Source organism: Dama dama, chromosome 32 (genome assembly GCF_033118175.1).
Source record: "Dama dama isolate Ldn47 chromosome 32, ASM3311817v1, whole genome shotgun sequence".
Classification (NCBI taxonomy): Eukaryota; Metazoa; Chordata; class Mammalia; order Artiodactyla; family Cervidae; genus Dama; species Dama dama.
This window is the reverse complement of record NC_083712.1, coordinates 43,819,112-43,846,699: the sequence shown is the minus strand read 5'-3', so window position 1 is coordinate 43,846,699 and position 27,588 is coordinate 43,819,112. Positions and strand designations below refer to the sequence as shown.

Genomic DNA, 27,588 nt, shown 5'->3' with positions numbered 1-27,588 from the left:
CTCTGTGTTTCTTCAGTCTTATAACTTTATTGAGGCTTTCAAAGGCTAAGTCAAATATCTCTCTTGGTAAATGTCATATTGCACTTGAAAATATGTGGGTTATTTTCAAATATCTTTTGATATTGATTTCTAACATAATCCCACAGTGACAGGAGAACAGATTCTGTATGATTTCAATACCTTTAGACCATGAAATTATTGTACCTTGTTTTATGTCCCCTGGATATATTCCCGTGTCTCTCGGTTTATAGTCTATGGCAATTTGAATAGAATTTGTATCCTGCTGTTGTGTGAAAATTGTATACATCTTAATTATGTTGAATTGGTCCATAGTGATTTTCAGATCTACTATTATCTTTCTATTTCCCTGTCTATTCATTCTATTAATTTTTGAGAGTTTGATATTGAAACCCCAACTAAAAATTTACTTTAAAAATCGTTACATGTAGTGTAACTATATGCAACTTTGTTGTGCATTTTCCAAATGTTCTGCAAATTTTATCATACTTTTGTAATTTAAAAAAGAAAAAAACCTCACATTTGAAGTTAAGGTAACACAGACTGATTTCCTGACACCAATTTCCTCATCTTTAAGAAATGTGTGCATGCTTAGCCACTCAGTTGTGTCTGACTCTGCGACCCTTTGGACTATAGCTCACCAGACTCCTCTGTCTATGGGATTTTTCAGGCAAGAATACTGTTGGGGGCTGCCACTTTCCTCCTCCAGGAATCTTCCTGGCCCAGGAGTGAACCCACATCTCCCATGTCTCTTGCACTGAGGGCGGATTTTTTTACCTGCTGAGCCATCATGAGGTCTTTTAAGAAATAGGATCAACCATAGTACCTATTTCTTTGTAGGGCTGCTGTGAAAAATAAATTAATTAACACATGCAAATATGCCTGGTACCCAGGAAGCACTCAGTGATGCCAGCAACAGTAATTATGATAACAATATAATCCTTCTTATCCCTATGACATCATTACTCATTACTATGGCATCATCCCACTCTGCTCCATTAGTTTTTGCATCACTGCTCTTAGTCATAGGGGTCACGGCCCTGGGCAAGCCCTCCTCTTGCTGTGCCACATACACTGACCTCCAACATGCTTGTAAACTGGATCCAATCACTCATTTTTTAAAGTCACTATGGATCCAGAGAGCAGGATTCTTTTTTAATTTTTTTTTAACTGAAGTATAGTTGATTTACAATGTTGTGTTAATTTCAGATGTACAGCAAAGTGATTCCATTTTATATATGCATATATTTTATATATATATATATATTTCAGATTCTTTTCCCTTATAGGTCATTACAAAATGCTGGGTATAGCTCCTTATGCTATACAGTAGATCCTTGTTGGTTATCTATTTTATACATGGTAGTGTGTATATGTTAATTTCCAACTCCTAATTTATCCCTTCCCCTCCTTTCCCCTTTGGCAACCATAAGTTCATTTTCTATGTCTGTGGGTTCATTTCTTTTCTACATAAGTTCTTTTGTACCATTTTTTAAAGATTCCGTATATAAAGTGATATCATATGATATCTGTCTTTCCTTGTCTAGCTCACTTCATTTAGTCTGATAATCTCTGGGTCCAACCCTGTTGCTGCCAATGGCATTATTTCACTCTTTTTCATGGCTGAGTAACATTCCATTATATACATGTACCACATCTTCTTTATCCATTCCTCTGTTGATGGACATTTAGGTTGCTTCCATGTCCTGGCTATTGTAAACAGTGCTGCTATGAACATAGGGGTGCATGTATCTTTTCGAATTATGGTTTTCTCAAGATATGTGCCTAGGAGTGGGATTGTTGGATCATATGGTAGCCCTATTTTTAGCTTTTAAGGAAATTACCTATTGCCCTCCACAGTGGCTGCACCAATTTACATTCCCAACAACAGTATAGGAGGGTTCCCTTTTCTCCACACCCTCTCCAGCATTTATTATTTGTAGACGTTGTGATCATGGCCATTCTAACCGGTGTGAAATGATACCTCGTTGTAGTTTTGATTTGTATTTCTCTAATAATTATCAATGTTGAGCATCTTTTCATGTGCCTTTTGGGCATCATATATGATATTCTGCTAAAAAGTCTGGTGATACATAAATTAAAATATATATAATTATTTGAGTCAAGATAATTTTTTAGCAATATTTCAATAGGATTTTTCTTAGCTATTGCTTGGAAAAAACCCATTTATAATATCAACCGTAATTTTCAAACAACTAACCTGTATTTATTGGATACTACGACCGTTGATCTGACCAGATCCCCCACACAGTTTAGCACAATCCTGTTCCATGGCACACCTACAACGCCAATCATCAGTAACACAATTACAACAGCCTCCTTCCCGCCACAGACAGGCCCAGGCCCCGCGCGGTCCTGACAGCCACGGTGCTTGGCGGCACTTAAGCCCGGGACCCCCTTCCTCACCGTGGCTTCACTACTCACTCTGTAGCACCTTAAGCTATTTCATGACACTGAGGTCTTACTTCCTGGTCTTAAAAACCAAATCACAATGTACAAAGCATCCACACCAACTGCTTTGTGCTTCAAGGCAAGTCTGAAGTTGGACCTCCTATATGCATTTATTTCATTTGGCTAACTCCTCTGACTAGCCCATGGTAAGAACTGATTTTAGCTTCACAGAGAGACTGTAACATTGAACCACTGGACGCCCGGAGGAAGTATGTATATTTACCTGGGGCTTTCTCATGACAGATAAACCACAGCGAGCTGAAGAGCAAAAGAATCAAGAGAGCCGACACACAAGTCACCGCTCTCTACCAAAACAGAGATCGATTGGCCTGTATTTGTTTTTGCTGGTAAAGAGTGGTAAGCAGGTTCCTGGGCACCCCTGCCAGACCTATTAAATTGCAGGATGACTGGTTTACCTGAAACGGGTACAAACGTTAGGCAGTGAAATCGGAACTACCTTGGAGTCGATGGAGCTCTGCGGAGAGGGGGCCGTGTTCAGAGACCCCAGGCCAGTTGCTTGCTTGTGACCCCTGCTACTTCCAGCGTCACAGAAAGAGACAGGAACTAGGACCACAGCAGCTTGGAAAACCCACACGGAAAGCACTCTCCAGACCCCAATGCTCTTGTTTTTCTCTTTGAACCTCTTCTTCATTATGCGATAAAGTCTGGAGCTGTGGCCCAAACTTTGGGAGCATTTTAAACGAAATCTGAATAACAAATCGTCTCTGGCAAACCCTCCAGGGCCACGGGCGCAGAAGGCTAGTGAGTGATGGGTTATGTGTCTGAGAGCCATCAATCCCGCGGCTCCTTCTCCCCATGGTCCCCTAATATGCACCGTCCATCACGGTAACAGACTGGAGCCCCGAAGATGAATGACACCCGGGGCTGCCTGGAGCACATGTGGTCAGGGGTGTGGCAAGAAGCCCCTGGCGATGCCAGGGGATGGGGGACACTGCCCGAGAGGCAAGTGGAGAAGGGAGGACATGTCCATGCAGAAAACTGGACGGTCTTAAGGCCGGGTGGGAGCTAGGCGGGTCGTGGGTCTCCCATGCCTGGGACTCTCGCCAAGGTCGGGCTAGTTGCCACCACACAGCCGGTTGGTTTTATTTGGATCCCAGTTTGTAGATTTCCTTTTATTTTTTTTTGGATAATCTCTAGAGTTAAAGTATAACAGTTTAAAGCTTTAAAAAAAAAAAGTATATTCTCATCACCAGAATGTTTTGAAGGAAAACCCACTGAGATCAGCTTTTCTGGGGAAGAATACACCCTAAGACACACGTTCCTCCCCATCCTTAGAAACAGACATGGACATGCGTTGGCTTGATCGCAGTAAGGAAGGGAAGGTGCTTTTCCTCTGAGATGAGGAGCACACGAACAGACAACTTAGCACCAGTTGTTGGGGGCTCTGAGGCCTGTCACGGCAGGAGCATCCCATCCAACAGAACAACCCACTCAGGACGCTGAGCCTGAGCCTGGTCGGTCACTCCGCGAGGTGGCACATTCTAAATGACACCTGAGATCAGTGGTCCCCGACCCTTTTGGCACCAGGGACCGATCTCCTGGAAGAGAGCTTTTGCACAGACAGGGGAGATGTTTTCGAGATGATTCAGGCACATCACATTTATTGTGCACTTTATTCCCATTATTATTACATGAGTTCCATCTACTTCAGATCATCAGGCATTAGATCCCAGAGGTCCTTTCTGAACTGTGGACCCACAGAGTCCATTAGCATGTGAAGGTGGGGATCAAAAGCTACTAAATTCTAGGACCGTTTGCAACACAGCAGTAATAATGGAGCGAGAGCAAGGAATACGGGCCTGTAAACACAAAAACACACCACGCCAGTCGCCGCGAGCAGACGCAAGCACTGCCAGCCGCTCTGGCTTGCTGTTACTGATGTCCCCCATGACACACGGGCATAAAAATCACACAAAGAGACCTCGGGCAAGTACCCAGCGATAACTGTTCTTAATTTCATCTCTTGGTGAACTCTCCAAAAGAAAATGTACCTTGGTTATGTATGTTATGCAAACTGTTACGCTGTTAACTTGGGAGACAAACTCTAACTTAATTACCTTAACTCTAAGTGGCCTAAATATATCAATTTTAAAAAGGAGATTGGTAGAGTGGATTAAAAAAAGAAACACAAGGACAGCTATCTACAAGAAACTCACTTCAGATTTGACAAAATGACACATATAAACTGAAAGGAAAAGGATGAAGAAAGACATATCATGCAAACATTAGTGAAACAGGAGGGGCCGTGTAAGATAAAGTAGGGGGACTTTTCTTAGAAACTCCAGTGGTTGGACTTTTTCCAGTGGCTGAGAATCCGCCTTGCAATGCAGGGGACGTGCGTTCAATCCCTGGCCAGGGAACTAAGACCCCACAGGCCGTGGAGTAACTAAGCCTGCGTGCTGCAATTACTGAATCCCACGCTGTATCTAGAGAGTCCATGTGCCGCGGTGAAAGATCCCAAGTGACACAGCAATGATCCTGCATGTCGGAACTAAGACCCAACACAGCCTAATTCATTTAAAAAGATAAAACAGACTTGAGAACAAAGAAACGTCCTTGAGACAAAGAGGAACATTGTCAAATAATAAAGGGATCATTCCATCAGGAAGACATAATGATCCTAAATGCACATGCATCGAACAACAGAGTCTCAAAACACATGGAGCAAAAACCAAGAAAGCTGAAAAGGGAAACCAACAATTCCACAATTATGGTTGGAGACTTTGGTCCCCTCGTCAGCAACTTACCGAACTACTAGACACAAATCAGAAAGGATACAGAAGAGGTGAACAACAGCGTCAACCAACAGGATCTAACCAATATGTGCAGAATACCCCACCCAACAAAAGCATGACATGTCTATTTTTGAAGCCCACGGAACTTTCAACAAGATAGCCTATATCTTGGGCCATAAACAAACCAACAATCTGAAAAGAACTGAAATTATATAGGGTGTGTTCTCTGATCATAATGAATTCAAAGGAGAAACGAGTAACAGAAAGACAAGGAAATCTCCAAACACTCAGAAATCAAACAACACCCATCTAAGTAATCCACAGGCTAAAGAGGGCATCTCAGAGAGAGTAAAACAAAATACAGTCAATTAAATAGTTAAGTGTTATAGGACATCAAGCAAGAATAATTATCTTGAAATTGATTTTCAGTCATGTGTTTCTGAGAGCATTACACAGGCCTGTTATCTGTTAAGCTGCCCCTAATTCACAATGAAAGTGTGAGTAAGGGCCTGGCATGCTGCAGGGGCCTGTAAATACCTGCTGAGTGAATCGGTGCTTGGCTTTCTCTCCGTGGATGGAGGCAGGGCGCCAAAGCCAGGGCACCTGGGTTCAAGCACCAGCCGTGTAATTCTGGGCAGATGACTGCAGCTTTCTTTGCCCCTGTGTCCTCGCTTGCAAATACACATGATTGCAATGAAGGCCTGTCTCCAGGGTCCTTGTGAGGACTGAAGTACATATACAGCACTTAATACACAAAGCCCTATAAGCGCTCAGTGAGTGTGAGCCAGAATCTTATTTGGGGAGAAGGAAAGGAAGAAGAATGACTTTGGTTCCCCCCAGATGAAGGTCACGTGCTGGTTACAGAGAGGAGGTCAAGCACGTTTCATAATATTCCACCTGGAGAATCACAACTTTCAGAGACCCGTGCCAGGGCAGGCACAGCCTTGAGAACTACCTGTAAGGCTGTCTCAGCTCTAGGGCTGGCATCTCCATCAGGGCAGCAGCTCACGTATGCACCTGCTCTCATCAGCATCCCCCAGGGGCTGCCCCGGCCCCGGCCCCAGAGATCCTGATTCAATGAGTGCAGCTGGGACACCCCAAGAGACCGCACAGTGCAGCAGAGGCCAGGAAGCATGCTTTAGAGACTGCAATCCCAAGGCTTCCACACACAGGGGTTCCCACACCCCGCGAGGCCGTCGCCGGAGCCCAGCGCTGCGCTGCAGAGCAGTTCTAGCAGGTGAGGGAAGACCTTCTCCACCCTGAAGCACTCTGACGCCTCACTCTGAACAGCACCAGGAAAGGAGCATTCCGGCTGCAGAGGCCTGGTGTGAGCCTGAACCCTGCAAACAAGCCTGATACCAAAGGAGCCTCCCACCCTCGGCGCCTGTTGTCCTTAAAAGGGCCATGCAGGGCGTGGTGCACCAGTAAGGGACTCGAGATGCCCTGTTTTCCCCATTTGATAAAATCCACTTTAGGGGACACTTCCCGGGCAGTGCAGTACCTAAGACTTCACCTTCCAACGCAGGGGTTGTGGGTTCAATCCCTGGTCAGGCAGCTAAGATCCCACATGCCCGTGGCCAAAAAAAAAAAAAAATCCAAAACATAAACAACAGAAACAACGCCGCAACAAATTCAATAAAGATTTTCAAAATAGTCCACATTAAAAAATCTTAAAAAATAAAACTAAAGTCTACTTTGGGTTGTCAGTGTGTGACTGGTGGATCTTTCTGTGAGAAGAAATGGAGGGGGAACCCTGGGGGCAGGAGGACACACTGAACGTCAGGAGATGGCTCATCCAACGTGTTTACAACGTGCAATTCGGCTTGTGAACACCCACCCCGCAGGGTGACGGTCTTGTGAATGACACCCACTAGGGGGTGCAGACTGTCACGGTGAGAGCCAGTGGTCAGGGTGGCGTGTGGGCCAGCCGTCTGGGCACCTGCAGGCGGGCCCCTGGTTCTGTCAGTGTTACTAATCTGATACAGCTGGATTTCTTCTTTTTCTCCCATTTTTCCCGTATTGTGAAATCGGGATACTTCGGTTTTCGCACTAATTCTGTCTTCACTCTCATTCATGTCTCAACTGTTAGTAGTTGAGGCTTGTGAATGCCAACTCTCTCCATTGAAAACACCTCCGTTCCTTGGCTTTCAAGGAACCACGTTCTCCTACTTCTCTGCCAGTTTCCCTAGCTGTTCCTTTCCAGCCTCCTGCCGGGTCACCTGTGGACGGGGCTGCCCAGCGGGACGAGGAGAACGCTCTCACTCCTCTCTGTTTCAAAGCCTCATGCATCATAAGCTCTTAGCAGAGTCCTGAGTGAAATGAATACACACAGCAGGACCATTTATTTCAATGTTTTGTCCTTTAACATGAGGGATATTATCAACAATCTCATTTCAGGGGTCATTTCCAGGTGGGGCAGTGGTAAAGAGTCTGCCTGCCAATGCAGGAGACACAAGAGATGCAGGTTTAATCCCTGGGTCAGGAAGATCCCCTGGAGGAGAAAATGGCAACTCACTCCAGCATTCCTGCCTGGAGAATCCCATGGACAAGGAGCCAGGAAGGCTACGGTCCACAGGGTTGCAAAGACTCAGACACAACCAAGGGACTCGGCACAAACAAGTGCACACAGGCAAAACATTCCAATGACACCCCTTCAGATTCCCAGATGTCAAAGAAGACCAACATTAGCAGCTGAATTTTGTCCTCCAAAAATTCGTAGGCTAACCACCCAGAGCATCTCAGAAAGTGCTATATTTAGAGACACAAACTCTAAAGAGGTGATCATGACCCCGTGAGGCTGTTAGGGGGTCCTAATCCAATCTGACTGGTTCCCTTATAAGATGAGGAGGTCAGGACACACAGAGGCACCAGGGATACATGTGTGCGGAGAAGACCACAGGCAGACCCAGTAGGGGCAGCCGTCTGCAGGCCAATGATAAAGTGTTTGGAAGAAACCAAACCTGCCCACACCTTGATCTTGGACTTCCAGCCTCCCGATTTGTGAGAAAATAAACGCCTGTTGTTTAAGCCCCTCCTCCATTGATGGTCCCTGCCCTGCAGTCCCGGGACCAGTGATGGCCACCACCAGTTACACGGGACCCACTTTCCCCGAGGATATCATGTGCGTGTGCACAAGGGTGTGCACTTGTTCAGGAAATCTAATCGGAGAACTTACAATTTTTTCCAAAAGTGAGCTTCATACAGTTTAGACATGAGAAAGACACAAAATAGACCCCTCTACCCACCCACCCCCAAAACACACACACACACACACACACACGTGCGTGCACATGCACACACAGGCATGCATATGCTCTGCCCAGAGTCTGCCCACCTCTGTTGACAGCAACGCGTCCCCTGGATGCTCAGGCTCAAGTTCCCAGCATCACCCCCGACTCCCCCATCTTGCTCATCCATCCACTGGCAAACACGCTGGCTCCATCCTCAAAACACGCCCAGCATCTGACCACTGCCAAGCATCTCCCAGTGGTCCAGCCACACCACCTGTGCATAGTCCCTGTAACAGCCCCGGAGAGGTTGCCCGGCTTCCACCCGCCCCATGGTCTGCTCCCCACACAGCATCCAAAATCACCCTTCCAAAATTTAAGTCAGATCATGTTACCCCCTCAGCTCAAAACCAGCCAGGATCTCCCCGTTTCATTGAAGCATGTAAAGTAAGTCCCCACAGTGGTCCATGAGATATGCACCCCCCCCAACCCACTGCTGGCTCCATCTCCCCTCTCTTCCCCAACATCTCTGTCCAGCCCACACTGTCCCCACCCCGGGCACCTGGCAGGCTCCCGGGATGAGCCAGTGCCCCACCTCTCCTCTCTAGACAACCCCCCCAGGTGTATGAAGGCCCAGCTCCCTCGCCATCTCCACACTTCTGTCCATCTGTCACACCCCAGCACGACCTCATCTGATCACTGTATTTCAGACTGAAGTGTTCTCCCCGAAGCACCACCCCCCACCACAACTTGTATGTGCATGTTCGTTGCTCAGTCGTGTCCGATTCTTTGTGACCCGCCAGGCTCCTCTGTGCATGAGATTCTCTAGGCAGGAATACCGGGGTGGGTTGCCATCTCCTCCTCCAGGGGATCGTCCTGACCCTGGGACTGAACCCAGGTTCTGCCACACTGCAGGCAGATTCTTTCCCATCTGAGCCACAGCACCTTTATTTTTCCCTGATAAAGGAACCCATCTTTCCTCTTGCTGTGTGATCTGCTCCTTCAGGCTTATATTTACTCTCTTCCCCAACTGGAAGGTAAAACTCCATGAGCCAGACTCTGTCTGGGTTTGCACTTCCGGGGCCCCCAGTGCCCAGGACGGCCCCCAGTGTCCAGGATGGCGCCCGGCACGGAGCGGGAGCTGACAGGCTGCTGCTGCTAATACCCATGTGAGAGCCTCAGGATTCACCACACATCCTCTCAGGAAGCTGCGGTGAAGAGGCATCCTTTCACCGTTATTTCTGGGGAAGAAAGTTAACCTACATTCAGACGCCAGCTCACACTTTCCGTATGATGCTTCCTTTCTGAAGGATTATCTCATTTTATCCCTCCCCTCAAGCTGACAACTCTAAAGAGCTTAAATTTTATTCCCGAAAGCTTGTGCTTTAAGATTTACTCACGATCTGCCCCCAGAGACTTATTTACTGGGTTGATATTTGAAAAGCACTATGAAATCAACTATATCCTAAAACACAGTATTGCTTTAGAAAGACAATTTCACTCCAACCGACACCCCCAAAGAGATGACCATTCCACCTCCCAGTGGTAGCTGTGGGTCCAGAAAGAAAAGGATGAGTTTCCTTTATTTCTGCTCCTGCTCGGTCCCACGGGTCCCAGGTCCCAAGGGCACTGGACATCCAGTTTCTGTGACAGGAGTGAGGACAGGGTCCTCCCACCCTACCAAGGCAGGGGGGACCACCACGTGCAAGGTCATGACAGAGTCTGCACCAAGTTCAAAGGCAGAACAAGTGAGTCTGGGGCCAGAGAAACGAGCATCTAAATCACAGTCAACATGATGAGCGGAAAGTCAGTAAGAATGATGGGTGAAATCTCAGACAAGAAAAACGGGCGGGCTTTGAAGGACCCCGCTACTCTACAAGTAAACGCCAGCAGGCATGAAGTCACAGCACTAACAAGCCTGCAGCTTCCGCCACGGGGCATCGTCCTCGTCTGCCGCTCGGAGTTCTCAGCACAGAACTGCCTTTTCACTCGCCAGCCAACCGCGAGACCCTTCCCCTGCCTCCATCGCCCGAGAGGAAGACACTGCAGGGATTGTGAAATCGTTGCACTCCCAGCCACAGGAGGCTTGGGGCTTGAGAATAAAAGCACCACAATATTGTAAAGTAATTAGCCTCCAATTAAAATGAAAATTAAAAAAGAAGAGAGAAAGAAAAAAAATGGAACACGGCGGCCCCAAGGCAGGAACAAGAAAGAAGGAAAACTCACATTCTAAGATGTGCTGAAATAAATGTGAATACTGATAGTCATCCCAGGTTCAAAATTCCCTACATTATACACTTCCCAAGAGACACTCTCTTACATCAACAGACACAGCGCGCACAAAACTACGATTAGTCTACTTAATACAGACACTGAAATGTGACCGCCGATAACCACAATATTAATAACTGGGTTAGAACCGAACTCTAACTTTGTGAGGAGAACTTTTCAAAACTTCTTTCCTGGAAAACTTTTAACTTTGCTTATATTAAATGGCATTTTGGAGATGGGTCAAGAAAGGGAAATGAACTTACCACAACTGTTGTGTCTTAGGGAAAATTAATTATAATTCAGAAGAGTGTTAAGAAGCCAGGGAAGGAGTCTAAAAGACGTCTGGGGCTATAAAAATGCCTCCCCCAGGCCTACCAACAAATAACAAAAATAGTAGTAATAATTAACACTGACTGTGCTGGGGGCTGCTATAAAAGTATTATCTGTATGAACCCATATATCCCGTGAGACAATCCCATGAGGTATTAGTAATGTCCACTTGGTGGCTCAGTGGTAAAGAATCTTGCCTGTAGTGCAGGAGACCCAGGTTTGATCCCTGGGTCAGGAAGATCCCCTGGAGAAGGGAATGGCTACCCACTCCAGTATTCTTGCCTGGAGAATTCCATGGATGGAGGAGCCTGGCGGGCTACAGTCTACGGGGTTGCAAAGAGTTGGACACGACTGAGCGACTTCTCACTCACTCACTGTGCAGACAGAGTGAGTGAAAGTCACTCTTTTTTCTCTTTACAGGGCAAAGTGCCCACGCAGTCCCCCACTACCACAAAGTATGCAGCCGAGTCTCCCACATTTGGGGAACTCACAGGGGTCAGCACAACCAAACTGTCATGGATAAGCCACACGCCCTGGGAAAAGCCAGCTTCGTGCTCACAGCATTTCCCATGCCAGTTAGCTAAACGGCTCAGCTGAGATCTAAATCCAGGTAGCCAGGCTCCAAGCCAAACTCATGAAAGAAGCCAGCAGAAGGATGGGATAGTCTAATACACATTCCCAACTGTGACACTGTGGAAAATGTATATTGGTCTCTGCCCTGGTTCCCGGGGACCCTTGGGATGTCCTGGGTGACAGGCGCATCTTTTGTTCTGTTGAGGTGACTCTGGGTGGGCTGCTGGTTGGGGGCTGGTCAATGGAAAGACAGAGTTGTGACTAGAAGCTTGGGAGTTTTCAGCCCCACCCCACATTCTCTGGAAAAGGGCTGGGAGTGGAGTTAACAATCCATCAGGCCTGTGTGATAACACCTCCATAAAGATCCCAGAGGCATGGGGGTTCCGAGAGCATCCAGGCTGGTGAACAGGTGGAGATGCTGGCTGGCGGGTGGGACCCAGAGAGATCAGGGGAGCTCCCCTCTCCCCACATGCCTGCTCTACAGACGGCTCCAACCCGGATGCTCATCAGCAACCTCCAACACATCCTTCCAAAAAAAACCAGCAATCGAGCAAAAGGTCTCTCTGAGTTCTGTGAGCTGCTCTAGGAAATTAACTGAATCCGGAAGGGGACGTTGGAACCTCCAGCCTACAGCTGGTTGGTCAGAAGCACGGGTGATAACCTGGGGTCTGAAATCGGGGAAAGTGGCAGTCTTGTGGGAGTGAGCCCTTTACACCCGTGCAACCTGATGTACCTCCAGGTAGGTGGTATCAGAACTGAGCTGAACTGCAGGACACCCAGCTGGCGTCGGAGAAGGGCCTGCTGGATGAGTGGGGAAGACACACACACAGACACACACAGACGCACACATACACACACACACACACAGACACACACACAGACACATACACACATATACACACACAAACACACACACACAGACACACACAGAGACACACACACACAGACACACACATATACACACACACACACACACAGACATACACATACACAGACACACACACATACACGCATACACACAGAGACACACACAGACACGCACACACATATACACACACAGACACACACACACACACACACACACATACACAGTAACTGATGCAGAGCTCTTTTCCCTGCCCATGAATCACGGCAGAATGGGAGGGTTTGCACTTTACGTAGACCGAGATTGTAAAAACTAATTACATGCAGCTGTGATTGCAAATATGTCCAAGAAAAGACACTGGCTCCCCTTTAAAGGGCAGAAAATGCATCCCGTACATGTGAAGCATAGAGACGAGCGACGGGGGCCAGGTCACCAGAGACGGGTTAACAGCAGAGAGAGCGCCGAGAAGCAGAGGGTGAGGTGTCCCTGGAAGAGGGGGGAGATGGACCACGGGCGTGAACAGGGATGGTTACTACAAGAGAAAGGTCAAACGCACCTTAAATTAGCTTTCTACTTTAAAGACTCAAACACAGAGATACAGATGAATAAAAGCGTCACATGAAATCATCACTGTCATTTACTGAATAGTAAGTACAGTGCTTATTTTTATGTTCAGACCTTAAATTCCTAGTCACTCTCTCAGACGAAAAAATCAAATGAGCAAAACTTGACTCATCACACTGCAGAGCCACCCTCTTCTCCATCTCAAAGGAAGCTTTCTCCTTCCTCCCGTGCAGGCCAATCCCTGCTGCTATGCGTTCATGTATTCATTCAACAGACATCACCAGCACCTATGTACCAGAGACTCCACTTAAGTGTCAGGGCTACAGAGGGATAGGAGAAGTGGGCCCTCCACTCAGGCTGGTGCGGGACGCAGAAAGCTTAGCCATCACAGGACACGGGTGTCGTGAAAGAGGAGGTCATGGGGGTGCGGCCAAATACCCCATCTTGGGTTTTCACCGGCTCCCTCGACAAATTCATCTTTCTCTAGCCCTATGAAGGAGTCGAGGACTTCCCTGGGGGTCCAGTGGTTAAGAATCCGCCTTCCAATTCAGGGGACACGAGTTCGATCCTCTGGGAAGATTCCACAGGCTGAGGGGCAACTAACCTGAGCCCACACCTACTGCAGTGCGACCACCCCAGAGCCCATGCTCTGCAACGAGAAGCCTGACTGCGGAAGCTGGAGAGCAGAGCCGACCCGTGCCAACTAGAGAAAAGACTGCAGCGACGGAGGCCCAGCCCAGCCAAAAGTAAATAAACAAAATTTAAAAAAGAATAACCCATTCACTGAAAAAAAAAAAAAAAAAACAACGCTGAGTACCTCTCATTTTAAATTTAAAACAAACAGAAACTCTCCCCTTCTATCTTCTTGCTAGGAACCTTTCCCTTGGGAAGCAAAGCCGAGCTGTTATCTCTCAGCTGCGGTGACTCATTGACAGACAGTTTCCAGCCCTACCAGTTCTACCCAAAGCCTCTCTCCGCAACTTGAATGGCACCAACAGATGCGAAATTCTGCTCCAAGCTCAGAAAATGACCCATCGCCTCCCTGGACTAATTACTGCCTGGGCCAGCTGCCTTCACGGGCCATCTGCTCTCTTGATGTCCCCAAATATCTCTCACTTCTGGATCCGCGGGTGAGAGCCGAGAGCATCCAGCAGCCAGCCCTGACCAACAAACAGCCCTGCTCGCCCACGTGACTGCCCAGCTCCTCGTGAATCAGCACGCGGAACAGTCCCGATTTAGGCAGCTAAATATATGGCGCATTGTACAGACCGAGCCACAGATGGAAAGGAACAGATGCGAGGCTGCTGCAGCTCACACTGACTTTCACAAGACCTATTTTTGGAAAGAAGGGAAAGGGGAGAGACAGGCTTTAAAAAAAGGCACCATCGACAGTAGGGTCTTTTTCCAAGAGGAGGAAGAAGAGGTGCCTTGTTCTCCTCTTTCTTGACATTTGAAGCGCCCGTTCCTCTTAGAGAAGTCCCGGGAAGGCTTTAAGGAAAGTTAGAAAGCAGAGTAAGATGCCACAGGGACCAGGATTCAGGGAGACAGCATCAGAGCTGCGGGGCATCACTGGAATGCAGGCTCCGCCAGGGGCCAGGGATCCAGGGCCAGGGTCCCGCAGAGCTGATGAGGGTGACTGCACGGCTCTCTGCCGGGTCCTGCCCTCCAGCCAGACACCTGCCACCCACCACGACGAGGGTGGACACAAAGAAGCCATGCTCAAGCCTCTTCCAAGAGGCTGGTCATCGCCTTCCTAAGAATGACCCTCGCCTCTGCAGGCTGGCAGCCTCCTCCAGCCCTGTTATTGAAGGTCAAGACTGCTCAAGAACGAGAACATGGCCTACAATGTTATTTTTCTCTTGTCTTGAGTCTCCAGAAGCGGGACAGAAATGCACGGACACCACCACCCTGGATTCTGTGTCTGTCCCAAACATCAGATTCTGTCACTTTGAGGAGATCAGACATATTTTCTTTTTTAATCACATAAGCATCATTCAGGTGATGCTATATCCTTTTGCAAAGTATAAGAGCAACAGATTGTTCAAGTAGGATGTCCGGAAACACAGTATCACCTACAATTACACCACTTGCAAATAAGACTATAAATGCTTTGATACAGTATTTTCATCCTCTTAATTTTTACAGTTAGATGTAAACTTTATCAGTACTTTCACAGCTAAAATTACAGTTTTTCCATGACACAGGCTGTGTCCCATTCTATTAGTAGTTAATAAATGATTTTTGGTTTCTGAACAGTAGAATACATTATGCAAAATGCCAGGTGAGGTGAATCACAAGGTAGAATCAAGACTGCTGGGTGAAAAATCAACCACCTCAGATATGCAGATGATGCCACTCTAATGGCAGAAAGCAAAGAGGGATTAAAGAGCCTTTTAATGAAGGTGAAAGAGGAGAGTGAAAAAGTTAGCTTAAAATTCAACATTCAAAAAATGAAGTTCTTGGCATCCAGTCCCATCACTTCATGGCAAATAGATGGGAAAACAATGGAAAAAGTGACAGACTTTATTTTCTTGGGCTCCAAAATCACTGCAGATGCTGACTGCAGCCATGAAATCAAGAGACACTTGCTCCTTGGAAGCAAAGTATGACAAACCTAGACAGCATATTAAAAAGCAGAGACATCACTTTGCCGACAAAGGTCCATCTAGTCAAAGCTATGGTTTTTCCATAGTCATGTGTGGATGTGAGAGTTAGACCATAAAGAAAGCTGAGTGCCAAAGAATTGATGCTTTTGAACTGTGGTGTTGGAGAAGACTCTTGAGAGTCTCTTGGACTGCAAGGAGATCCAACCAGTCCATCCTAAAGGAGATCAGTCCTGAATATTCATTGGAAGGACTGACGCTGAAGCTGAAACTCCAATACTTTGGCCACTTGAGGTGAAGAGCTGATTCATTGGAAAAGACACTGATGCTGGGAAAGGCTGAGGGCAAGAGGAGAAGGGGGCAATAGAGGATGAGTTGGTTGGATGGCATCAACGACTCAACGGACATGAGTTTGAGCAAGCTCTGGGGGATAGTGGAGGACAGGGAAGCCTGGTGTGCTGCAGTCCATGGGGTTGCAAAGAGTCGGATACAACTTAGTGACTTAACAACAACAACATGATTTTACCAGTCTCCTACCGTCAGGCATTTGGGCTGTTTCTATTTTTTTCACTATTACAACCATTTCTACAGTGAACATTCTTGATGTAAACATTCATGGGCATTTTGAGAACAAGTTTACAGAAATGAAAATACTGGGGAAAGGTATGAACATTTTAGCAGCTCTTGTCATAAACTGCCTTACAGAAAGGCTGTATCCACTTATATTCACATTACTAGGTAGAAATGTTAATTTCACTTCACCTTACCAATGTCATGGACTGCAATTTTTATTATGGCAATTTAATATTCAATTTTTGTTTAATTTTTATCTACTCACTTTTGCATGTGATTTTCAGGCACCCATGTCTCTTCTTTATGATCTGTTTGCATCTTTTGCTCATTTATATTTCATAATATTTGTCTGGACTTAAAAGTTTAAGCAAGAACTGCTATCAGGCTCACTGTACCTTTAGCCATATAAAGTAGGGTCTGTTTAGATCTCTGAGCATTTGATGTATGCCTCTCTGTTATTCACTAGTCTGCAAAGGACATGACTGATTCTGAATAAATTTGGCACATAATTGAAGGGTATGAGACATACTTTTATATTCACACACTTTATGTGAGGCCACACAGTCTACTATTTTTCATGAATTCCAGTGCCGTTGAGTTTGTGGGTAGAGGTTACTGAGATGAATGATTTCATTAAACATGGAGAGAAGGTCAAAGCATACTCCATACTATTAATAAACTCTACATATTCAAAAGTTGAGGAGGTTCGACCATGAATTTGAAAATGAATAAAAAGTTCAAACTATCGCCTTTTGGGAACATTGGCAACTAGTGAGAATCTTTTAGGAAATGGCTGGAATTTCATAGGATTTCAGTAACAAAATATTACCGACATGAGAACTCTGGGGACTCCTTCCAGAGAAGCCCACAGCCCTCATCCTAAGGCCCACCAGCACAGCCCCCAGGGCGGTGCCTGATGCACAGCAGACATTCAATAATGTCTGTTGAATAAACACCTATCCCCAGTGCCAAAAAAGGTCCATCTAGTCAAAGCTATGGTTTTTCCAGTAGTCATGAACGAATGTGAGAGTTGGACCATAAAGAAGGCTGAATGCCAAAGAACTGATGTTTTTGAGATATGGTACTGGAGAAGACTCTTGAGAGTCCCTTGGACTGTAAGAAGGTACAACCAGTCCATCCTAAAGGAAATCAGTCCTGAATGTTCATTGGAAGGACTGATGCTGAAGCTGAAACTCCAGTATACTTTGGCCACCTGATGTGAGGAACCAACTCATTAGAAAAGACCCTGATGCTGGGGAAAATTGAAGGCAGGAGGAGAAGGGGACGACAGAGGATGAGATGGTTGGATGGCATCACCGACTCGATGGACAGAAATCTGAGCAAGCTCTGGGAGATGGTGATGGACAGGGAAGCCTGGCGTGCTGCAGTCCATGGGGTCACAAAGAGTCGGACAGGACTGAGCGAGTGAACAACCACCAAGGGTGCCGACCCCTCCTGACCTGATTCGCATCGCGTCTCCCGCCGCTTCCCTGTGTCCAGCTGGTTCCTGCACCCCATCCCTGGCGGGGCCCCTGAACTCTACACCACGTGCTCTGCATGGCCACCCTGCCATATGCTGCCAAGCCTCTGCAGGGCCTGATACCCACTGGACTGGGCTTGGCCCTCAAAGCTTTTGTCCCTTAATAGCAGCGGGAGGCCCAGCTGAGTGTTGGCCTCACATCTGGCCCACCCTGCAGCCAAGCTCCTAGGCCTCTGCCAATGGTCACCGACCAGCGATGGCACGCAGGCTTTTGGTTCTTACGCTTGAATGCTTGGCCTCGGGCCAATGACAGTGTGTTTGGAAGATGATTTCCAAACTGGAAACTCATTGTTAAGGCAGTCAGTTGACTACGGTCAGAAACATGCAAGCAGGGATTCTTTGTCTTCCTGTCTGTTGAATTAATCTTAGAGTAAAAGTAAGATATGGGTCTTCATTCTTCCAGCCCCTGCCCCACTTCCCCATCCAGTCTCTGCCTGTATTGGTGTCTCATATAAAGAAAGACATGATTTAGCACTTACATAAAGGGGAAAGAGGTTTGACATCAATACATACCACAGCTGCCTAAAATCCCCTTTTGAAAAAGCGTGATGTAAGTATATTCCTGGCAGCTTGTTCATTACACACTCTGGAGAAATGCCTATGGAAAAGTCCAGGGGACCTCCCTGGGGGTCCACTGCACCCCATCCTCCGTACTTCCACACAGGGGCAAGGGTTCAATCCCTGGTTGGGGAACTAAGATACTGCTGCCTTGCAGCATGGCCAAAAAAAAAAAAAAAAGAAGCCCAGAATTCTATTTCTGCTGTTGTTCAGTCGCTAAGCTTTTGGTTAGACCTCAAAGCTACCACCTCCTGATGTACTGAGCCCTACCCCGCCCTCCTGTTCCAGGACTGCATCTGTGCTGCAGGAGCCTTCACCACCTCAACTATTTTTAAAGCCTTTTCATTGATCTCCCAGCCTTTGCATTTTTTAAAGGACAGAGATTATATCATATTTATTTTTAAGTAGCTTTACTGAGATGTAATTCACATACCAAACAATTCACTGTTTCAACTGTACAAGTCACTTTTTTTTTTTTTTACTATATTCACAGTTTTGCAACCACTACCACCATGGCATTTTGGAGCATTTCATCTCCCTAAAAGGAAACTCTGTAGCTCTGTTAGCAGTCACTCCTCACCCCCGTCCCCACCCACCCACCCACCTGAGGTCCTAGGCAACCAGCAAGCTACTTCCTGTCGCTACAGACTTGCCTCTTTGGGCATTTCATGTAAGTGGATTACACAATATGTGGTCTTTGTATGTGGATTCTCTTCACTCAGCATCATGTTTTCAAGGGACATACGCTTTGCAGTGTATATCAGTCCTTTGTTTCTTTCTATGGCAAATAATTTTGCATGGAAAAGTCATATTGTGTGTATCAGTCCATCCACAGGTGGACATGTGGGTTGTTCCCACTATCCAGCTGTCATGAATATCTGTGTCCAAGATTTTGTGTGAATGTACATTTTCCTCTCTCCCGATTCATACTTTAAGCAGAACCACTGGGTCATGCAGTAACTATGTTTCCTATGTCGAGGAACTGCCAAACTATTTCCCAAACTCTCAGCCCTCTCAAATATCCCCTCTACCCTGCTATCACAGTGACCAGGCTAGAAACCAATGTAGCCACAATTAAAAATGGTCAATAATGGCACATGCCTTGCAGGGTAAATTAGAAACCCTAAAATGCACATAAACCCGTGATGATCTTGGTACTAATTCTTCAGGATCACCATCTTGCCACACCTCCTCCTACTCAGAGCTACATCCTCTTACTTAACACCCCAGCATCCTGCCTGCAGCTCCCCGAACATCCCAGGCTTTCACACGCCTCCAGGTTCTGCCTTCGTCACTCCCGCTGTGCAGAGCACCTCCCTGGCCTGAGCCTTCTCCTGCCACATTCTGACCCTGCCACAGATGGCCAATCTCTCCCCACTGGACCACTTTAAGGTGTGACTCTGCTGTCATCACCTGTGAGGGGCAGGGGTCGTGTGTGTGACTTTGTCTGCCCCCAGCATGGACAGATACTCGCTCATGGGCCCCCCAATGAATGAACAGACTGAACATCCAAGCCTTCAAAAACTTCAGAGCTTAACTCTCCTATTACCCATCTAGCCCTCCATTTAAGAAACTATGACACTTTGTGGGACCTCCCTGGTGGTCCAGGGGTTAAGAATCTGCCTTCCAATGCAGAGGACTCTGGTTTGATCCCTGGTCAGGGAACTAAGATCCCACACGCCAGGGAGCAACTCAGCCCACATGCCACAACTGAAGAGGCCGTGTGCTGCAACGAAAGATCGCGCATGACGCAATGAAGAGCCGGTGAGCCACAAACAAGGCTCAATGTAGCCAAACAGATGCAATAAACAAGCATTAAAAAGGAAGCTCTGACACGTTACCATCAGCGTCCTCCCCACAAACACCCACCTGCACATGAAGTCACCTCTCTAGATTGTGTTTTCCAGACCACTGATAAGCCAACGGAACCTCCAAGGATGGAAAAGTCTATTCCTTCCCTTCATCTACGTCCACAGCAAAGATGGGGCTGAGGGCAGGACAGCCAGGCAGGACGCGGCCAGCGTTTCCACGATGGAGCCACTCCCCTTGGGGTCCACCCCTCCTGCACCTTGGCTCCTTCGGGTCCTTCAAGGAGGATGAAGCCACCGGGGCCAAGGTTCAGCAGCCCGGGCAGCCCACCTCCCTGCAGACCCTGCCCACTTCTGATCAGCAGCCCCAGTGGAAGCAGACAGATGCTTTACAGACCCTGGGGACTGCTGATACTCTAAGCAAAGCGTAAGAGGTAATCTCGCCACTGCCCCCCAAAAGCTCCCATCCCTGAGTGAATCGGATAGAGCCTGACTAGTGATGCAGGAAACTCTGGCTGCTGCTGACAGAGACATTTACAGTGTAAAGGACCTGGGGAGGGGGGGTGCTCTCTACAAAAGGGTTGTGTTCAAGAGTGTATGTGCAGGAACTTCCCTGCTGGTACAGTGGATAAGAATCTGCCTACCAACGCAGGGGACACAGGTTCGGTCCCTAGTCCAGGAAGATCCCACCGGCCACAGGGCAACCAAGCCCATGTGCCACAATGACTGAGCCAGCCCTCTGGAGCCCACGTTCCGCAATAAGAGAAGCCCCATGCAACGAGAAGCCCGCAAACTGCAAGCTCTCCATCCTGTCCTGCCTGCAACCATCTCCCCAAACCATCTGCTCTTCCCCCAACACCCCGCCCACTGCACAGAATCCCTGCTCTTCCTAATTTCTGCATCAAGACCCCCAGAGGCCCCCCAAGTGCCCGGAAAATGCACCTGAACACCTATCTTACCTTTCCTCCCCAAGTCACAAAAAGGCACGCCAAGTGTCGTGGTTTCAAGCACCCAGCCCTCCAGACACCCAGCCCTGGGGCTGAGCTTGGCTTGTCTAGCAAAGCTTAGCATCATGGTGCACAGGGCATCCCTGGAGGTTAGGCTGAGGCATCAACAAAGGATGTAGAACACTCAGGATCCTCATCCCACCTCAGCCTCCTGGGAACCACCCCCTCCCTGGCCTTGGATGCAGAGCACAGGCGGTCACTGCAGTGGCCACTAAGGTTGTGGAGCCACTTCCATATCCCCTTGTTTTAAAACGGGTCTCAGGGCACCATCAAAAGCTTCACTTTCTCGTGACTCTTGGCTCAGCTCCATTTCATCCCAAAATCAAGTCTTTTAGCATCTCACCCTCCCTTGCTTCCACCAGCCCTAGGAAAGCTGGAGCAAGTGAGCTGCCCAGGCTGGTTCAGAATCACCCCACAGAGACGGCAGACATAGCGCCTCACACAGGGCTCATGTTTTCCAGTGTTTAGATGGTTACAATAATAATTCAAGAGGCTACATTGTTTTCCTAAAAGAAATTAACCCTGAATACTCATTGGAAGGACTGATGTTGAAGCTCCAATACTCTGGCCATTCACTGAGAAGATCTGACTCACTGGAAGAGACCCTGATGCTGGGAAAGATTGAGGGCTCAAGGAGAAGGGGACGACAGAGGATGAGATGGTTGGATGGCATCACCGACTCGATGGACATGAGTTTGAGCAAGCTCCAGGAGATGGTGAAGGACAGGGAAGCCTGGCATGCTGCAGTCCATGGGGTCGCAACAAGTCGGACATGACTGAGCGACTGGACAACGACAAATTGTTCTATGGCTGACCTCAACTGCAGGTCCAAGAGCTCCATTTAAAAAATGCCATCGAAGCCAAAAGTCGTGCCACTCAGACCTAACCAGGAGTCACTAAGCCACAAAGTGCAGTGTTCTGTTCACTTGAGATAAACAGTTGGGTTTCCGAACACACAGGATCTGATCATGTTTTTCTACTTTATCTTCTTTTCCCAGATGGGCTGTACCAAAGATTCATGCTATTATGTGAGAATCCAATGCAAAAACCAGTGCCAGAAGAAACATCTGGAAACAGGGGTCAACGTCACTTCCTCTGTGTTTTAGAGATAGATAATAATTCAGTCAGCGTGGATAACAAATTAGACGGTCATCAGCAGGCGTTCCCCCTCTGCAGGTTTCACAGAAATGCAGGAAGTGGCCACCATCAGAGAAGACTCTGTCTGAACCCCACCTTTCCAGAGAGCAGGATCCGGAGGGCTGGGGCACCCCTCATGAATGGTCCCTCAGCAAAGCCGAGAGGAACAAAGCTGAAGCCGTGCTACGTATTTTGCAGGAGGCTGCGCCGGGAGGGCCTGGGGGGACATGAAAGTCAGCCTCTGACTAAAGGGTAAGGAGACCCAGCCGCTGGGAGGTGCGGGGTCTGGACCAGGGTCGCCCAGCCCCTCACCCTGGCATCACGGCTCTTGGCCCAGGGCTGGCTTTTCAGTTGACACAATCATTATCATCCGGAAGCATTCTCAGACTTCCATTATTCCTCGTCTAAACACAAAGAACCCCCAGCCTTATCACACGAGTTCAGGGTTCAGCCAACCCGTGACCCTCGTGTGGAGCCCTACAAGGCTGTGGAGCCCAGGTCTGCCCGAAGACTCCCACTCAACTGCCTGCTGACACCCAAACACAAAGGGGTCCAAGGTTAGGTTTACAAACCCAAACACCTTCTCTTAAAGACAGACTTCATCCTCACAAGGTTCTGTCGCTTATTCTAATTACTATGGAAAGTGAAAGTGTTAGTCACTCAGTCTGATGCTTTGCGACCCCATGGACGCCCACCAAGCTCCTCTGTCCATGGGACTCTCCAGGCAAGAAAACTAGAGTGGGTTGCCATATCCTTCTCCAGGGGATCTTCCCGACCCAAGGATTGAACCCGGTTCTCCTGCATTGTGGGCAGATTCTTTACCACGGGAGTTGCAAACTTCCAATTTAAAAACCTAAACATGTTATTGCAAAGACAGACTTCATCCTTACAAGGTTCTGTCACTTGTTCTAATTACTATAGAAAAAAGATTTCAAATCAGACCCTTTCTCTTCCCTTCTTTCTCCTCCACGAGGTGCAGATCAAAGAATCAAGAACCAGGATTGCAGAGATCTTCACATGCAACTCAGTCCAACCACCTCTCTGATGACAGAATCATCGGTGACAACCTCCCAGCTATCCAGCAGATGACAGAATCCTTGTAGAGATGGAAACCCCACTTTGTTCAGAAATGTCTCTGCCTGACAGTTACTCCTTGCACTGGATTTAACTCTGCCTTCCTGCAGTTCCTGGCCAGTGGAGTCTTTTGTTGACACCCCATTTACTGAGAAAGTAAAAATGGCCTCCATAGTCTTCTGCAATAAGAATGAAAAAGTGGTATCAACCCATGTGCATGACAGTCAAATATGTGCAAACACATTTAAAGTGTTTGTGTCCATTTAGTCATCATATGAAATAGCTGAGTAGACTTTTCGCAAGTTGGGAAGGCGTGTGTGGGCGGACCTGCCTTCACACGCAGGGTGTTACCCACACGGGGCAGCGTGACAAGCGGTCTCTGAGAGGAAGTCAGCCACGCCACAGAGCACATCAGCTCAGGGACAAGAGCTCCGGGTCTCTCCTGACGGAGAACCACAGGCCTAACACTTCAGATATTGGGCACAGGAAAGCAGAGATTTCAAATACGAATGCAGGTTAAAGCCGCAAGGGTGAACATGCCCAAGCGCAGGCACGGATCTGCAATCAAACTTTTGAAATGGTTTTGTGTGAGGGGCAACTAGGAGTTCCTTTTAAAGGGTGTCTAATGATTTTCCCTGGAAGTCAGTGAGGCAAATAATACTTGTGGAAATGTTTCATAAGCTGTCAGGCACTCTAAAAATGGGAGGCTACAGCCTCACGATATTTTAAACACTTACTGAGTGCTCACCCTGTGTTTATACTTACTAGCTTCCCAGTGTGCTGAGCATTTTAATAACCTCAGAATAAATAAGTAAAAAAAAAAAAATTCTGACATGTGTGGATGAAAAATGGGCACTTATCTGCCTCTACAAGGATGAAGTCATTGGCCCTGCAGTCACTGACCTTCAACTTACTTACCCTGAAAGGAGTTTGAGGTAGAGAGTAAAAATGAGGCACTCAATTCTCTGGGAAAAACTGGTGGAACAAGTCTCAGATAGATACTTTCAGGTGAAGATTTTAGGAGCCCTATTTCCTGCATCTTCTCATATGTGGAAAAGTACCAAAATCATGAACAATGACATCTGCTCCTCGTGACCAGCAGCAACCTTCTGCCAAAATGCATTGTTTCACGGACCCCCTTCACCATAATCGCATATAGCCTGACCTCCACCTCAGAGATGGCTGAGATGCTGTCTCCCTAGCTAAAGTCCTCATTTTGCACCCAAATAAAATTTAATTCACAATTCTCAGGTTGTGCTTTTTTTTTTTTTTTTTTTTTCAGCTGACACATCAAAAGCTTGATCTTGTGTAAGATTTCTTTACCAAGCTCCAGGTATATGAAAACAGATAATATATCAAAACTGCATTAACTTACAGTTCACCTGTAAAGGGAAAAATGGTAAGACAGGAAGGCATCCAAAGGGAACAGGCATGAGGAGCAGAGGGAGGGTTTCTGATACAACTAAAGGCAGTTTGTCCTGCCTGCAGGTGGACGAGATGGTCGTTACAGAACCCAGTAGGGAGCCCGGTGAGTGGACAAGCCACGTGTCTGGGAAGAAGGTCCTATTCAGAAACAGGAGGAAAAGTTGGGCACCCTCAAAGGCAGCTCCTCTCCCGAATTATTAGCTGAGTTTTGAATCAGTAACAATGGAAAAATTGGTAAGAAGAGCCTGCAAGAAACTTTCAAGATGAAGCTGCTTTCTTCTAAAACTGGCACAAACACAAGTTAATACAAGGTTGGTCTGCATCCATGAAGAAAAGAGTCATTCACTCTCTCAGCTTCCAGGTGCTTTGACTGTCTGCACAATGTGACCCAGTGGTTAAGGACCCGGATGCTGGAATCAGAATTCTGGGTTCACATCCCACTGTCACTTGGTAAGGGAGCAATTTTACATGATTTACTTAATCTGAGCCTCCATCCCCTCACCCCCCTCAAAGGGCTCACTGTAAGTGTCAACTTGCTAAAACAGAGCTGGACCAGCATAACTGCTATAAGCACACGTTGGCTATTCCTGTCCTGTCTGTGGCTTGATGAATGGACCCTGCCTCCAGAAGTGCCTATAAGAAGTCACAAAACGAAAAGTGCCTGTCACACTCAAAACCACTCTTGGCTAAGCCGGCATAAACCAGTCTAAGATGGTACAAACTGGTCTAAAGCAATCTAAACTGGTCTAAGTTGGTCTCAGCCAGTTCAAATGGGTCTAAAGCCAGTTTCACCTGGTCTCAGCAGGTTCAACCCGGCCTCAACCAGTTCAAACCGCTGGGAGGCTTTTTATACTGGTCTAGGCAAGTCTCAGCCAGTTCAAACAGGTCTAAACCAGCCCCAGAAGCATTTTAAATTGGTCTAAACAAGTCTCAGACAGTTCAAACAGGTCTAAATGAGCCTCAGAGGCTTTTTAAAATTGGTCTGAAGTCCCAGCCAGTTCAAACCAGTCTGAACTGGTCTAAATCAGTCCCCGCCTGGGATGATGGTGGATTTGTGCTTCCTTCAGTCAACAGTACTGTCAGCCTGTTCCTGGGGGTGCTGCCTGGTCAGCTTCCCCTGTTTCCTTTGCTCCCTCTTTGACTCTGCACCTTCCCTGGCCACGCTGAGTTGTCTTACACGCCCCGGCCACCGCAGCCCCTCATCCTTCAGTGGCTCACACAGAGCTGTCTGTTCATCCCCAAAGCCACTGCGGACCTCCGCAGCCCGGCCCTGCCTGGGCCGGGACCCTGGGCCCCTCCACCACTTCCCACCCCCGTGGCGAGCCGGCCAACCTTCGATGAAGTCCGAGGCCGTGTAGGGCCGCTGGTCGGGGCTGCTCTCGGCGGGGCTGTTGAGGGCCTCCACGGCCGACTGGATGGCCTCCACCAGCTCGTCCCGCTTGTCCTTGCGCACCGGCTTCTCCTCGGGGTGGCGGGTGAGGCCAGTCTCCAGCTGGTACACCTTGTGCAGCGTGAAGCTGTCGAAGGGCACGGCGGCGTACTCGGTGGCCTGCTTGACGCCGGCGTGCACCTCCGCCCTGTCCACCTGCGAGCGCAGGAAGGCCAGCAGGTCGGCCTGGGCCCTGCCCGAAGCGCCCGCGGGCTCCCCGGCCAGCTGCTGCGCGGCCCTCAGCTGCTCGCTGCGTTCCTGCAGCTCGTCCTGCAGCTGCGCGATCTGCCTCTTGAGGCTCCCGACGTGGTCGCGGTGGCGCTCCTCCCAGCCGAGCTCCGCCGCCTGGGACCCGGCCCTGCCCGTGGGGCCGTTGGCCCGGGGCAGCCCCAGCCGCTCGTCGTCGCCCCGCGGAGTGCAGGCCAGCATGTACAGGACGGACACCGCGCAGCAGAGGAGCACAAGCAAGACCACCACGCGGGAGGCCCAGGCGAGCAGCCCCCGGCGCAGCATCCTGGCTCAGGAGTCGGCCATGCGGCCGCGGCCCGCAAGGGGCGTCCCCAGACTAGACCTCCGGGGGCACGCGTCCGAGGGCCCCCGAGTCGCTCTCATCCATTCCTGTCTACACCGCCACGCCTTGCTCCTGGGAGGCCACCACCACGCGCAGCACTTTCCTGACTTCTGAAGGACGAACTTGCGGGCAGAGGCAACAAGTCGGGGAAACCGTCCAAGTGGTCAGGCTCATTCCCATCGTAACCTTCCAGAGGGGATCTGGGGAGAGACAGAGGACAATAACACTCACTCAAGACAAATAACCTCCTGTGTTCACCATGACGATCAATAATCAATATGCAGTGGGGTTTATGGGAAATACTGGGAATTCCCGGGCAGTCCAGTGTTTAGGACTGCTAAACTCTCACTGCGGTAGAGCCAGGTTCAGTCCCTGGGCGGGAAACTAAGATCTGCAAGTCATGCAGTGTGGCAAAAAGAAAAAAGAAGATGCTTACAACAGGTGATTAAACATTGTTTGGTGTTTCTGAATCAGAATGCAGATACCCATTTGCAGAGGAGTGCACACAAAATACAAAGCATGCAAAGAAAAAAAAAAAAGAAAAGATGGCAAAACGTGAGCTCTCTCACTAGAGCAGGATGAATGGTGAGTTTTATCATGTAAATTGTCCACAATGGCACATATAATTTTCGTGGTTAAAAGGGGAAAAGCAAAACTTAAGTGACAATGGGATTGCAGACAGGGCCTGCCCAAGCCCTGTTAGATGCAAACAGTGAGCATCTCTGATCTTGAGGGCACCCGCCTAGGGCAGAGCTTTAAGCCGGCTCAGGGTGGTCCTCACGCTTTC

The 27,588-nt window shown here is 48.2% G+C and overlaps 1 protein-coding gene and 1 non-coding gene across 19 annotated transcripts in view; both read right to left on the bottom strand.

Annotated features, from left to right (window-relative positions):
- The window catches only part of CSGALNACT1 (chondroitin sulfate N-acetylgalactosaminyltransferase 1), a 321,780-nt gene that overhangs the window by 49,942 nt on the left and 244,250 nt on the right, over window positions 1–27,588 (bottom strand). For all 18 annotated transcript variants that reach the window (XM_061134454.1, XM_061134459.1, XM_061134455.1 and 15 more), the window contains one exon: window positions 26,134–27,001. In XM_061134454.1, the coding sequence (XP_060990437.1) occupies window positions 26,134–26,743 (610 nt within the window). In that variant the 5' untranslated portion in view covers window positions 26,744–27,001. The remainder of the gene's footprint in view (window positions 1–26,133; window positions 27,002–27,588) is intronic.
- Window positions 11,492–11,658, bottom strand: LOC133050675 (U1 spliceosomal RNA). The gene has a single exon (XR_009691659.1). It is a non-coding gene; the product is annotated as a U1 spliceosomal RNA (small nuclear RNA).